The sequence below is a fragment of the Python bivittatus genome, unplaced genomic scaffold (assembly GCF_059951505.1).
Source record: "Python bivittatus isolate LINGU-HERP-01145 unplaced genomic scaffold, Pbiv_v1 ctg000610_np1212, whole genome shotgun sequence".
NCBI classification, from domain to species: Eukaryota; Metazoa; Chordata; class Lepidosauria; order Squamata; family Pythonidae; genus Python; species Python bivittatus.
The window spans coordinates 14,365,425-14,377,889 of NW_028277088.1; the positions used below are offsets into that span (position 1 = coordinate 14,365,425).

General features: G+C 36.2%; 1 protein-coding gene across 2 annotated transcripts in view; it reads left to right on the forward strand.

Moving 5' to 3' along the window:
- Nucleotides 1-12,465, forward strand: part of ITGB1 (integrin subunit beta 1) — a 37,100-nt gene that overhangs the window by 18,270 nt on the left and 6,365 nt on the right. For both annotated transcript variants that reach the window (XM_088150107.1, XM_088150108.1), the window contains exons 5-14: nucleotides 809-979; nucleotides 1,739-1,977; nucleotides 3,460-3,618; nucleotides 5,166-5,261; nucleotides 6,150-6,239; nucleotides 8,309-8,449; nucleotides 8,594-8,796; nucleotides 9,385-9,623; nucleotides 10,584-10,806; nucleotides 11,670-11,902. In XM_088150107.1, the coding sequence (XP_088006233.1) occupies nucleotides 809-979; nucleotides 1,739-1,977; nucleotides 3,460-3,618; nucleotides 5,166-5,261; nucleotides 6,150-6,239; nucleotides 8,309-8,449; nucleotides 8,594-8,796; nucleotides 9,385-9,623; nucleotides 10,584-10,806; nucleotides 11,670-11,902 (1,794 nt within the window). The remainder of the gene's footprint in view (nucleotides 1-808; nucleotides 980-1,738; nucleotides 1,978-3,459; nucleotides 3,619-5,165; nucleotides 5,262-6,149; nucleotides 6,240-8,308; nucleotides 8,450-8,593; nucleotides 8,797-9,384; nucleotides 9,624-10,583; nucleotides 10,807-11,669; nucleotides 11,903-12,465) is intronic.

Consider the following 12,465-nt stretch of genomic DNA (forward strand, 5'->3'; position numbering starts at 1 on the left):
AAATCATTTTAATTATTTTGATACATTTTATTCATGCTAACTAAGCATCATTCTGTGTTTTAATATTTTGTTGTTTATTTTTTGTAATCTGCCTTTAGCACCCTTTTGAGGGTAGAAAAGTGAGAGAGAAATTAAAAAACAGTTGATAAAGAGATAGAGCTCTCAGTAGAGTTTTGTAAAAGAGCCAATTGCTAAGGAAAGAAACGGGTCAATAGATGTTACTTGTTTACAATAAATCATATGTGCATTGTGATGTATACATACGTGCATCTATGTCACACAGTAGTTACTGAATGTTGATATCAATTCTGTTATCAACATAACATTACCTCTTAATGTTGCTTTTCTAACAAAAGCATTCTCAGTGCTGCATACCTAAGTTAGCTTTACATACATGCAGCTTCTAATGTGTGGCTATGGGAATCCAAATTATGGTTTCCAGTTTCATAGCAAGTAGTTTTTAATTATGACTTCATGTCTGAATGACTTTCTGAAATAAGTAGCATTCAAACTGACTGAAGACTCTAATACAGGGTTTTTCAACCTCAGCAACTTTAAGATGTGTGGACTTCAACTCCCAGAATTCTCTAGCCAGCTGGCTGGCTGGGAAATTCTGGGAGTTGAAGTCCACACATCTTAAAGTTGATAAGGTTGAGAAACCCTTCTCTAATATCTCGAAACTGTAATAACTAGATAATATTTTTGCTTCAAGCTTATTGTTAGGTATATATCTTTCATAATGAAGGTATTTGTATTCTTGCTTTCTGCCATTTGGAATCTTAGCTTAACTTTGCTTTCCTGTGATTAGGAGAACCACAGACATTTTCATTAAAATTCAAGAGAGCTGAAGATTATCCAATTGACCTTTATTACCTCATGGATCTCTCCTACTCTATGAAAGATGACTTGGAAAATGTCAAAAGTCTTGGAACTTCTCTAATGAGTAAAATGAAGAATATAACTTCAGATTTTCGAATTGGTATGGAGTTTGCTTATGCATAGGATTATGCTTCTTTTTTTCAATCTTGGTATAATATATAAATTGTTTGCAAATGTACTGTAAACATGATTTAGGAAGCCTGTTTTGGCCTCTTTTACTGTGAAATTCTGCATCAGGAGGAAAGTGCATACTACTTATGACATAAATATTCTTAGAATGTCAAGCTAACAATAAATTTGGGCATCACAAAGATGAGAATCTGGAGATTGTTTTCCTAGCTGAATCCCTAAACTGGAGAAAAATAGATGCAAATTACCACTTCTGTTCTACTGGTTCCTTTCTAATTACTGTGTAGATTCTCTATAAATGTGGAATTTGGTTCTGAGCATTGAATTTAATCTCTTAAAAATTCCTACAAAGGGAAGCAGAAGTATATGAAGTTAGCAGAACCTGTCTTTTAATAAAGAATTATGGATTAATTTGTTCAGTAATACTGATTTCCTTAACATAGATTTTATCCATTTCTAGTATGATAAAGTATGGTATTCTTTCCAGTTAAAAGTCTCTACCTTTTAAGATAAAGCACGTAGACCAGAAACTTGTACAATATTAATTCTTGGGGGTCTTTTGGAGACCAGTGACTAGAGGATGCTTCTAGTAGGATTGCCAGTGACAAAAGCCTTGCAGGGCATGAACTGTCCAGCTGTTTGCCTGCTTTCACGTAGAGCTTTTGACTGTATTGAAAATGGCAAAACTAGAAGATACTTAGATGTTTTTTCTTCTTCTTTTTTCTTTTAGGCTTTGGTTCTTTTGTTGAAAAAACAGTAATGCCTTATATTAGTACCACACCTGCCAAACTCAGGAATCCCTGCACAGGTGACCTTAACTGTACAAGTCCCTTTAGCTACAGGAATGTACTCAACTTTACCAGCAATGGAAGCTGGTTCAATACACTTGTGGGTGAACAGCAAATCTCAGGCAATTTGGATTCTCCAGAAGGGGGATTTGATGCAATAATGCAGGTTGCTGTTTGTGGTGTAAGTGATATTGCCTTTTCTTCTCATATTTTTATTATTACTGTAATAATTGACCATATAAAAATGGTTGTCGATCAGGTTAAATGAATTGGCATTTAAAGGTGACTTCTTGGATACAAGTTTTGAGGATAAAAAATCTGTATTTTACTTGTGTTTTTCCTGTCATAACCCATGACACAATACAGTTTATTTCTTGACAATTTGTCACTTATAGATAAGGTATAATCAATAATATAAAACAGTAGAAAAATGATTAAATAATTAAAACCAATTGATCTACTCATCTGGCTTTATGGACTTGTTGCAACTCTTTAGCAGAAATATGTATGAATGTGATTATAATATAATGTAAATACAAATACAAAAGGAAGATATAGAAAAACAAATGTATTTGGCATGGAAATAGGAAGCTGCTTATATGCATAGCATGTAGCATGTAAATATGTAAGTTAGGTAGCATATCTTTTGTGTAGTGGCCCCATGTTCTGGAACATACTCCCCCCAGATTTACAGCAGCAATCACAGGCTCTCACTGCTTTCTTAAGAATGGCTGTAATCCTTTTTTTAAATAAATGTCACCTAGTATGAATCTTGAGAATGTTCAGCTTTGTTCCCTTGAAAGGAAAGATAATAATCTCCTCCAGAAGATCTGCTGTATTTAAAATAAAATATCAATATCTTTTGATATTTTACAACGACCTATTGCTAGTGAAGTTTTCATATGACTTTGAAATTCCTACATAATTAGCATAGGTTTCCATGAGCTATTTATATAAACTAATAAATCTGCTACTTAAGTACCTTTTTACTGTTTAAGGCTGCTTAGTTAAGTTGATTCAAACTAACTTCTAATATACTTCTGTGTAAACACACAGGATAAAGGTTTTTTCTATCCAGTGTAAGTAAAAATGAACACACCTTAATTACTTGCATTTATTTAGATATGTATTCTCAGTAAGTTAAAAAAGGACTAGAGATCAGGTTGTGACTTGCATGCTTAGTATTGTGCAGGTCTTATTCCCATAAAGACTGGCAACTGATTTTTCAAGTACACAGCCTATATCATGATATTTGAAATATTATTTCATGATATTTGAGAATCTGTGCTAGAATAAAATTGCTAGAATAGTAATTTTTTGTTTTGTTTTGTTCACTCGAGTGAAGTGTGGAATGTACAAACTGTATTTTTGTTTGGAAGGCCCAATTTTAATAGCCATTTCTCTTACCCCATGGCCTCTTTGAATCCTGTTGGCAACAGCTGCCTCAAGAGAGGCAGCACATCTGTTAAAAAATTCAGATGTTTGCCCAGTCGCTTCTTAAATTATTTTTAAAATAAGACAATCTGCCTTGTCTACAGATTGGATCAGTATCTTTCCTTATGTGCTACAATACGTGGATATGTGGATCTCTTTTTTCCTCCATTTTATTTGCTACTGAATTTTTAATTGTATATGTTCTATCAAATTCCTTTTTCTCTCCCAGTCAAAAATTGGATGGCGAAGAAATGTCACTCGACTATTGGTTTTTTCCACGGATGCTGGGTTCCATTTTGCTGGAGATGGGAAACTTGGAGGGATTGTTTTACCAAATGATGGACAATGTCATTTAGAAAATAATATGTACACAATGAGCCATTACTATGTAAGTATGTTGGGTAGAATGTTTTAGTTATATTTAATTGTTTGTGTGTGTGTGTGTGTGTGTGTATATGATAGATAGATAGATAGATAGATAGATAGATAGATAGATAGATAGATAGATAATGAAATAAATATAAAATGTGTAATAAAAAAATCAGTTCCTTATTCTAAAAGATAAGTATACTGGTTTTCCTATATAACAGTTTGACAGGAAAAACCATGTAGTTTTAAAAATAGAACTACAAGATCTTTAAGGATAATGAAAGGAATATTTGCTAGCATACATGGGATCACCTGTTAGCAGAATTTTTTTTTAATAACCCATAGAAATTTTCTTCACAATGTTTTTCAGCTTTCTTCCCTGCTGTGGAGTCCTTGGTGTTCTCTGAGCTTGGTTGTTTGTTGCAGATGTTTCATTACCCCACAACCCACTTCTGCACAACCAATACAAACTATGAAAAGGTTAACACTACCATAAATCAAACACATCTCAGAAATAATCAACAGACTATTACAACCACACAACATTGCTGTAGCACACAAACCAACTAAAGCCCTCCAAAACATCTTAAGTAAACCAAAAGACCCAGTAGCCCAAGAAGAAAAAACGGGAGTCATCTACAACTTACAATTTAAGGACTGTAACAGCCACTATGTAGGATAGACAGGCGGAAGACTAGCGGAGCACATCCATGACCACCTACTAGCGGTCAGAAAACATGATGAAAACACCGTAATCTCCCAACACATGGAAAGACTCAACCATAGTTTCAACTGGGAAACTGAGCATCCTAGACCAAACTAAGTCCAAAAGCACTAGGGAATTCCTGGCATTCAGATAAATCAGCCATTAATAGATACATAGAAATAAACCATATTTACACACCATTCAAAAAGACAATAAAAAAGCTAAGAAGGAAACAGCAAAAAAAACAGAACACATCCTCTCCCGCAGCCAACACCAGATAAGCAGGGATTAACACCAGGCAAACAAGCAGAAAACAATACCCTAATCAAGGAACTACCAAGGAGAAAACCACACCCCCACTAAAACTGGCAAGGCAAGCTACTGTATATAAATAGGGAGCAAACCCTACACTCACTCACACTGATGATGTTACCTAGTTGGGTAATGAAATGTTTGCAAGCAAACAGCCAAGCTCAGAGAGCACCTAGGACTCCACAGTTCAACCTGAGCTGCATATATTCTTTTCTATTGTTTCCTCCCTGCATTAAAAAAATGAGTGGAGTATGATGGTCACCAGCATTATGTCCCCTCCTCTTCTTTTTACTTTGGTTTATAGTAATGGGATTTTTTCTCTGAATTCATGAGAATTTGTGCTTACATTAAGAGGTGAATTAATGTTATTCTGCGTTAGTAATTTACTTTGGAGAAGATTTGACTGTTCATCACAGTTGGTAGATAAATCCAGTTGGAAAAGCATCAAAAATTTATTTCATATAATATTGTATATAGAGAATGCATTGTATGTTATACTCAAAATGTATTCAATATATTGTCTCATGAACCTAAACTTAATTCTTCAGGATTATCCCTCCATTGCTCATCTTGTTCAGAAGCTAAGTGACAATAATATTCAGATAATATTTGCTGTTACAGAGGAATTTCAGCCAGTATACAAGGTAATGATCAAATGACATACATTTCTATAGCTTAAAGAAACTCTTAGATCCCTATTTAATGCCTAATATAAAGCCCTAGGTAGTATAAAGCCCTAGGTAGGGAGGTGAAGGAGCTTGTGGACAAGCTTGTGTTTACATCCATCTTTCCTATGATAGGATCTTTTGGGGGGGGGGCGCATTCTCAGGATGTGTTAGAAATCTTTCCTGATCTTCCCAGAGTTCCTCTAGTAATTTAAGAATCCTATTTCTAATGCCAAGCATCTGCCATTCTCCTCTTTCCGATGAGAGCGTTTCCTGTGAGAAACAAAACTATGCTTTACTCCGAGCTTCTCCTTATCAGCAGCACTAGCACAAAGCATTTCTATATGGATATTCAAACAGCCAGCAGGAAGACATGGCTGAATGCAGGCTGTTGCACTCCATGTGGATGGAAGGATGAGAAGGAAATGAAGTATCCTGAAAGTCACAACTGATTAAGATGATCATATCAAGAAAGATTTGGATTCTTAGACAATGGTTTACATCACTTGTGTGAGGGACTATTAGGCAAGGATCAGCTGCACTTTGCAAGGGTAGGGAAAGTGTCTTTGCAAAAAGTCATGTGATACGTTGTAGTAAGAGTAAGATACGTTGATAGCAAGACTTCAAGACATTGGAAGAGGGAGGGAGACTGAGGCACAGACTTAGGTAGAGGAATGCTGATTATTAGAAATGTGGCTGCACATGATAATGGAGGAAATAGAAGACAGGAAAGAGTATTTGGAAAACTTCATCACATAGTAGGGAGACCAGTAAATGGTGATATCCCTAGCATCCAGTACATGTGTATGTTGGTTAAAATGATAACAAGTGTGGTAATTAATATATTTTCATTCCTTGTATCTAAAGGAATTGAAGAATTTGATTCCTAAGTCTGCAGTGGGAATGCTCTCTTCAAACTCCAGTAATGTGATTCAGCTGATTATTGATGCGTATAATGTAAGTGCACCTAAATGAATAATTCTTATTTTAATTCAGTAGGATTTTTCTAATGAAGATTAAACCTGCATTTTCATTGCCACTGATTTCAGAATTGCCATCAGGTACAACAGAGCTATATTAAATCTATATCTATTTTTGGCTTCCAGTTTGAAGACAAAGTGCTCTATTTAACACTAAGTTGCTGCTGAATCCCATGATTATAATAAATTGGAACAGAGAACAGAGTTATTTTATTACACAGCCAGTCATTTTAAATTGAATGTACATATTTCTAGAAAATATGTTCTGTCTGTCTGTGTGATTTGTATGCTGTTGAATCTTCTAGTGCTCAACAAACATTGCCTTCACTTTAGTGGTATTTCTATCCATGGCTGGCTGGGGAATTCTGGGAGTTGAAGTGAGCACATCTTAAAGTTGTCAAGGTTGAGGAACACTGCTCTAAACTCTCCTCAGCAGTCAGTCTCTGAAAAGTCCAGGCAGGAGTCCACTCATTTTAGGCAGATTGTTCCACTGTTTAACAGCTCATATTGTCCTGCCATTCAGCCAGAATTTCCTTTCTTTTAATTTCAGCCCACTGACCCTTGACGTCTCTGACTTTTAACAGAGAACAAGATTTGCCCCTCGTGCATGTGACAGCCTTTTAGGTATTTGTAAATGACTGTCACAACTGCTTTCATTTGTCTTTTAATATACAGAAATACATTTCTTTTAGTTCTCTCTTTTCTTTATAAACATGCCTGGTTCCCTTAACCATTCCTCATAGGACTTAAGAAGTTGAGATCATAGCCTTTACTTTGCTCTGCAGGAGACTATTTAAGAATAAAAGAAAATGAAGCTTGTTTTCTCCTCATCCCAAAAAAGTTTTATTTTATTTTATTTAAATTTTATTTTATTTTATATAAAGGAAGTTGATACACATTTTAGGTATATATGTATGTGTGTTTCTGGAGAGAAGAAAGAGCCATGAAGACTTAGCAGAAGTAATAAGCGAGCCATCTCTGATTCAATTTTTGAGTTTCTAAAACATAGACTGTATGACTGTACTGTAGTATTAGTTAAAAGATTACTTTATAGAAGCCAAGATTTATAGGTAGTAGTTCCCTTGAGAGAAGCCAGTTTGGTGTAGCGGTTAAGACACCAAACTAGAAACTGGGAGACTGTGAGTTCTATCCCATCTTTTTTTTTTAATTTAATTTAATTTATTTATTTATTTATTTATTTATTTTAAATTTTTAATTACAAAAAGAGGAAAAAACATTAAAAAGTGCTTTAACAAAAAAGTGAAATATAACAAAAACAAAAAAAAGTGTTAATATGTCATTATAACAGTGAACAATTACAATTCTATATATGCTTAACTAATGCAAATATTATTCAAGTACGTATATATATTTGTAATAGATTTATATGACTATCGTGTTTTTTTTTAACCTACTGTATTTTGTATAAATGAGTCCCATATTTCATTATACTTGTCTGTACAAAGTCTACATCTATAGACAATCTGCTTATAAGTGGCAAGTGCAATCAGGTCTTCAATCCATTGAATAAATGAGGCCATACATTCATCTTTCCAATGCTGCAATATCAGTCTTTTGGCCATAGTAAGGGCAAGGAGAATCCATTTACGTTGCCCAAATGTCAAATTCCATGTACTAGGTATATAGTTGAAAAGAATATTATCCTCTGAAAATTTTAGCTTTTGTCCCACAATCATATTTATATAGTTCGCTACTTTCTTCCAAAACTTAGTAAGCATAGGACATTGTAAAAACATATGCTTTAAAGAGGCATGGGTTCTAGTCCCATCTTAGGCACAAAGGCAGCTGGATGACTTTGGGCCAGTCATTCTCTCTCGGCCGGAGGAAGATGAAGGCAAGGACAAACCACTTTTGAAAATCTTGCCAAGAAAAGGCAGTTGCCAGGAGTCAACACTGACTTGAAGGCACACACGCACATACACAGAATAGTTTCCTTGAAAGAGCTTTGTTAATATGTCTTTTTGCAGGAGTTGCACATTCTTTTAGATTCTGTTCATATAACTAAATGTTCAACTTCTATTTTAGTCATTATCTTCAGAAGTTATTTTGGAAAACAATAAACTACCTAAGGAGATAGCAATAGAATATAAATCTTTCTGTAAAAATGGAGTGAATGGAACAGGAGATGAAGGAAGAAAATGCTCCAACATTTCAATTGGAGATGAGGTAAGCTTTGGTGTGCGGGAGTCATGAGGGACTTCTTATGTGCCCATTGTTACATTATAGCATTGTCCTGCATAAGCTTAGTACTTGTTTCTTTTAATTGGTTTGAACAAATTGCCTGTTTATGTTTACAATGTCCATTGACAGGTTAGGTTTGAGATTAAAATAACAGCTAACCAGTGTCCAGAAAAAGGGCAAAATGAAACAATTAAAATCAAGCCACTTGGTTTCACTGAAGAAGTAGAAATTAATCTGGAGTTCATTTGTGAATGTGATTGCCATAATGAAGGAATTGAAGACAGCCCTTTGTGCCATTTTGGAAATGGAACATTTGAGTGTGGTGCTTGCAGGTATGGAAGAAATCTGTAACTTTAGTCTGTTACGTAGATGTATATCCTCAAGTTCAGAAAGGGGCAGCTGAGATGATTAGGAGGCTAGAAGAGTTCCCTTATGGGTTAAAAGAACAATTGTGTTCCTTTAGGCCTAGAATGAAGGAGAGGAAGGCAGGCCTTGATAGATACATAGAAAATGTTGGCAGAGATAATTTTTCTCATCTCGTCTCACCTTGGGTCATTTTTTGAAAGTAAACATGAGATTCAAGACTAATTAAAAATGAACAGGTTTTTTAGACAACACATAGTTAATCTATGGAATCAGTATATATTTGTGGTTGCCACCAATTTGTTGGCACTGGTCTTGATGGCAGCATGATACATCTTGAATTCTAGGCAGCTGCTGGGGAACCACAGTGGAAGAGGGCTGTCGTCCTCCTGTCCAGCCTTGTGAGCTTCCCGGTGCCACTTGTTGGCCATGATAAGGTGCATAATGCTGGGCTAAATGCATTTTTAGCCAGATCCAGCCAGTCTGTTGTCTTCCTTTTCTTCCTTTTTCCAGCTGTTTGATTTCTATTCCTAATGGTGGTCCATTTTCCTTTTTAGGTGCAAACCTGGGCGTATTGGAAAGCATTGTGAATGCAGCATGGAAGAAGTAAATAGTGAAGACATGTCAGGCACCTGTAGGCAGGCTAACAGTTCTGAAATATGTAGCAACAATGGTGAATGTATTTGCGGACAGTGTGTGTGCAGAAAGCGAGAGAATCCAAATGAAATCTATTCTGGCCCATATTGCCAGTGTGATAACTTCAATTGTGATCGATCCGATGGTTTAATTTGCGGAGGTAATGAATTCCTTTTCTATCAAGGGAGCTTTAGAAGTAGGAAAAGAGCTTGAAACTACTATGATAAAGTAGAATTTAGTAAATGAGAGAAGCGGGGATCGGATTAGGAATAACTTCTCTGACACAATTCCATTTCTTTAATTGATGTTCAGAAGATGGTTTCAGAATAAAGCTCTTGTATCTAACTGTGATACATGGAAGATGATTTAGGGATAGATAATGTTATCCTTTATAATAAGCCCAGAAATAAAAGGGTCTCTTAAAGAAAACCTTTGCAAGCTGTGCTATATACACCTTGTTGATGATAACTTCTTATGCAGTACAGTATGCATCTATGTTGTTATATTTTGTTATACAGTACAGTATAAAGTGATCTAATTTGGCAGAGAAACCTGAGTGCCATTAACACGCAAATTTCAAATAATGTCAAAGTAGATGTTGCACGGTTTGTTTATCAAAGACCTTTTATCATCCATGTTTCTTCCTTTGGAATCTCTTTAATTAGTAAAAAGGAGAACTACTTCTTTAAAAATAAAGAGGCATAGTAGTGATCTTCCTGCATGCTTTCATGAGATGTCAGAACTGGGTTTAGTTCTGTGCAAGTGCAAAGAGGCACTTCATTCACAAGAGAAATACCCTTCTGAATCCACCCTCAAAAGTAGCGCTGCCACATAAAGGCTCAATACAGTGGCCTTAAGCCCACCCAAGGACTTCTGATCTTCTGCCATCTGCAGACACAACCGAGATAATTTCAGGAGGGCCTCAAAATAGCCATGTGAAGTCTTCCAGCTGTCTCCACTTTGTGGATTCAAGTAGCAGCTCCTGAGGGCAGCTTTGATTATAAAAGTATCTTCAAATCTACCCCAGTGGATAGAAATTGAAAAGAAAGTGTGACGGTTGTAATATGTGTATTTTTTATGTTGAAACTAGGATAATTTTCTTTTCTGGTTTTAAATGTAGGACACGGTGAATGTAAATGTCGTGAATGTGAATGCTGGGCAAATTACAGTGGCTCTGCTTGTGAGTGCCCCCTAGATACAACTCCATGTGAAGCTGCAAATGGGCAAATCTGCAATGGTAGAGGAATATGTGATTGTGGAGTATGCAACTGTACCGATTCCAAATTTCAGGGCCCAACGTGTGAGCTATGTCAGACTTGTCTTGGCGTCTGTGCAGAGCACAAGTACGGTTCTTGATTTTATAATAAAAATAACTGCTTCCTACAAGATTGCAAAAATAATTGCTTCCTACAAGATTGCAAAAAGACCTTGCAGGAGGCCTTTCTTCAGTGCCATTCTAGAATTCATTCTTATCCAGAAACTAAATCTGTGAGAAAAAAACGCCTCCTGTTAGTGGATGCTAGAACCTCACAGGTTCTACTAGAGGCACTTCCATGCAGAAGCTAACCAGCCTCCTGGTTATGGTCAGGGGAGGGTTGAGCATTTTTGTGTTAAAATAGCATTAGATTGCCATCTCAGTGGAAAGAAAATTTGCTGGAGTAGGAATGAAAGTATTGCTGGGACACTATATGAATGTCTTAGATCCAAAGCCCGTTTGTTTTCTGCAAAGGGAATTGGGGCCTGGTTCTGTAACAGACATTTTCCCTCAGTGAAAGGAAAAAATCCTAAATACAATCCTTGGGAACAGTGACAAACAAATCTGTGCCCCCCCCCCCTCCAAATCGTGAGCAGCATAAGCTGCTAGATTTGGAGGAGATCATTCCCTATACATCTCTTTCCTCCTCCTCCCCCCACCTTTCCTTTCAAATGTTGCTTTAATTAGTAGTCCTACCGGTTAAAAATGTAGTTAGGGTAATGGCTATGGAGTGCAAGATTATATGGTAAGATTGACACCAGTGTGTTTCAGAATCTTCTTTAAGAGATTATGTGGTCAAGGACAAAAGGAAAAATCCATAATGTTTAAATAACCTGACATTTAAGCTTTTATTTAACTTTACGGTTACCCTTTTTGTCACACCTTCCTAATAAAATGGGTGGTATTCTAGTAGTGTTATACTAATTTGTGGTTCATCTGCTTTGCAAATAGAGATTGTGTGCAGTGCAAAGCCTTTAACAAAGGAGAAAAGAAAGAACGGTGTGAAAAGGAATGCTCTCACTTTACTTTGGAGTTGGTAGACCGTAGAGAAAAGTTGCCGCAGCCTGGACAATATGATGCACTGACTCACTGCAAGGAGAAGGATATTGATGACTGTTGGTTTTATTTCACATACTCTGTTGTTTCAAACAACAAGGCCATTGTCCATGTGGTGAAGACACCAGGTATGTTTTGCTCTTCAGAAAGACAGTTTTGACTTAGGTTTTTCCAGGGATTTCTTGAACACAATTCCATTTACAGTGGGGCAAAAAAGTATTTAGTCACCCACCAATTGTGCAAGTTCTCCCACTTAAAAAGATGAGAGAGGCCTGTAATTTTCATTATAGGTATACCTCAACTATGAGAGACAAAATGAGAAAAAAAATCCAGAAAATCACATTGTCTGATTTTTAAAGAATTTATTTGCAAATCATGGTGGAAAATAAGTATTTGGTCACCTACAAACAAGCAAGATGTCTGGCTCTCACAGACCTGTAACTACTTCTTTAAGAGGCTCCTCTGACCTCCACTCATTACCTGTAGTAATGGCACCTGTTTGACCTTGTTAGTATAAAAGACACCTGTCCACAACCTCAAACAGTCACACTCCAAACTCCACTATGGCCAAGACCAAAGAGCTGTCGAAGGACACCAGAAACAAAATTGTAGACCTGCATCAGGCTGGGAAGACTGCATGTGCAATACACAAGCAGCTTGGTGTGAAGAAATCAATGTGGGAGCAATAATT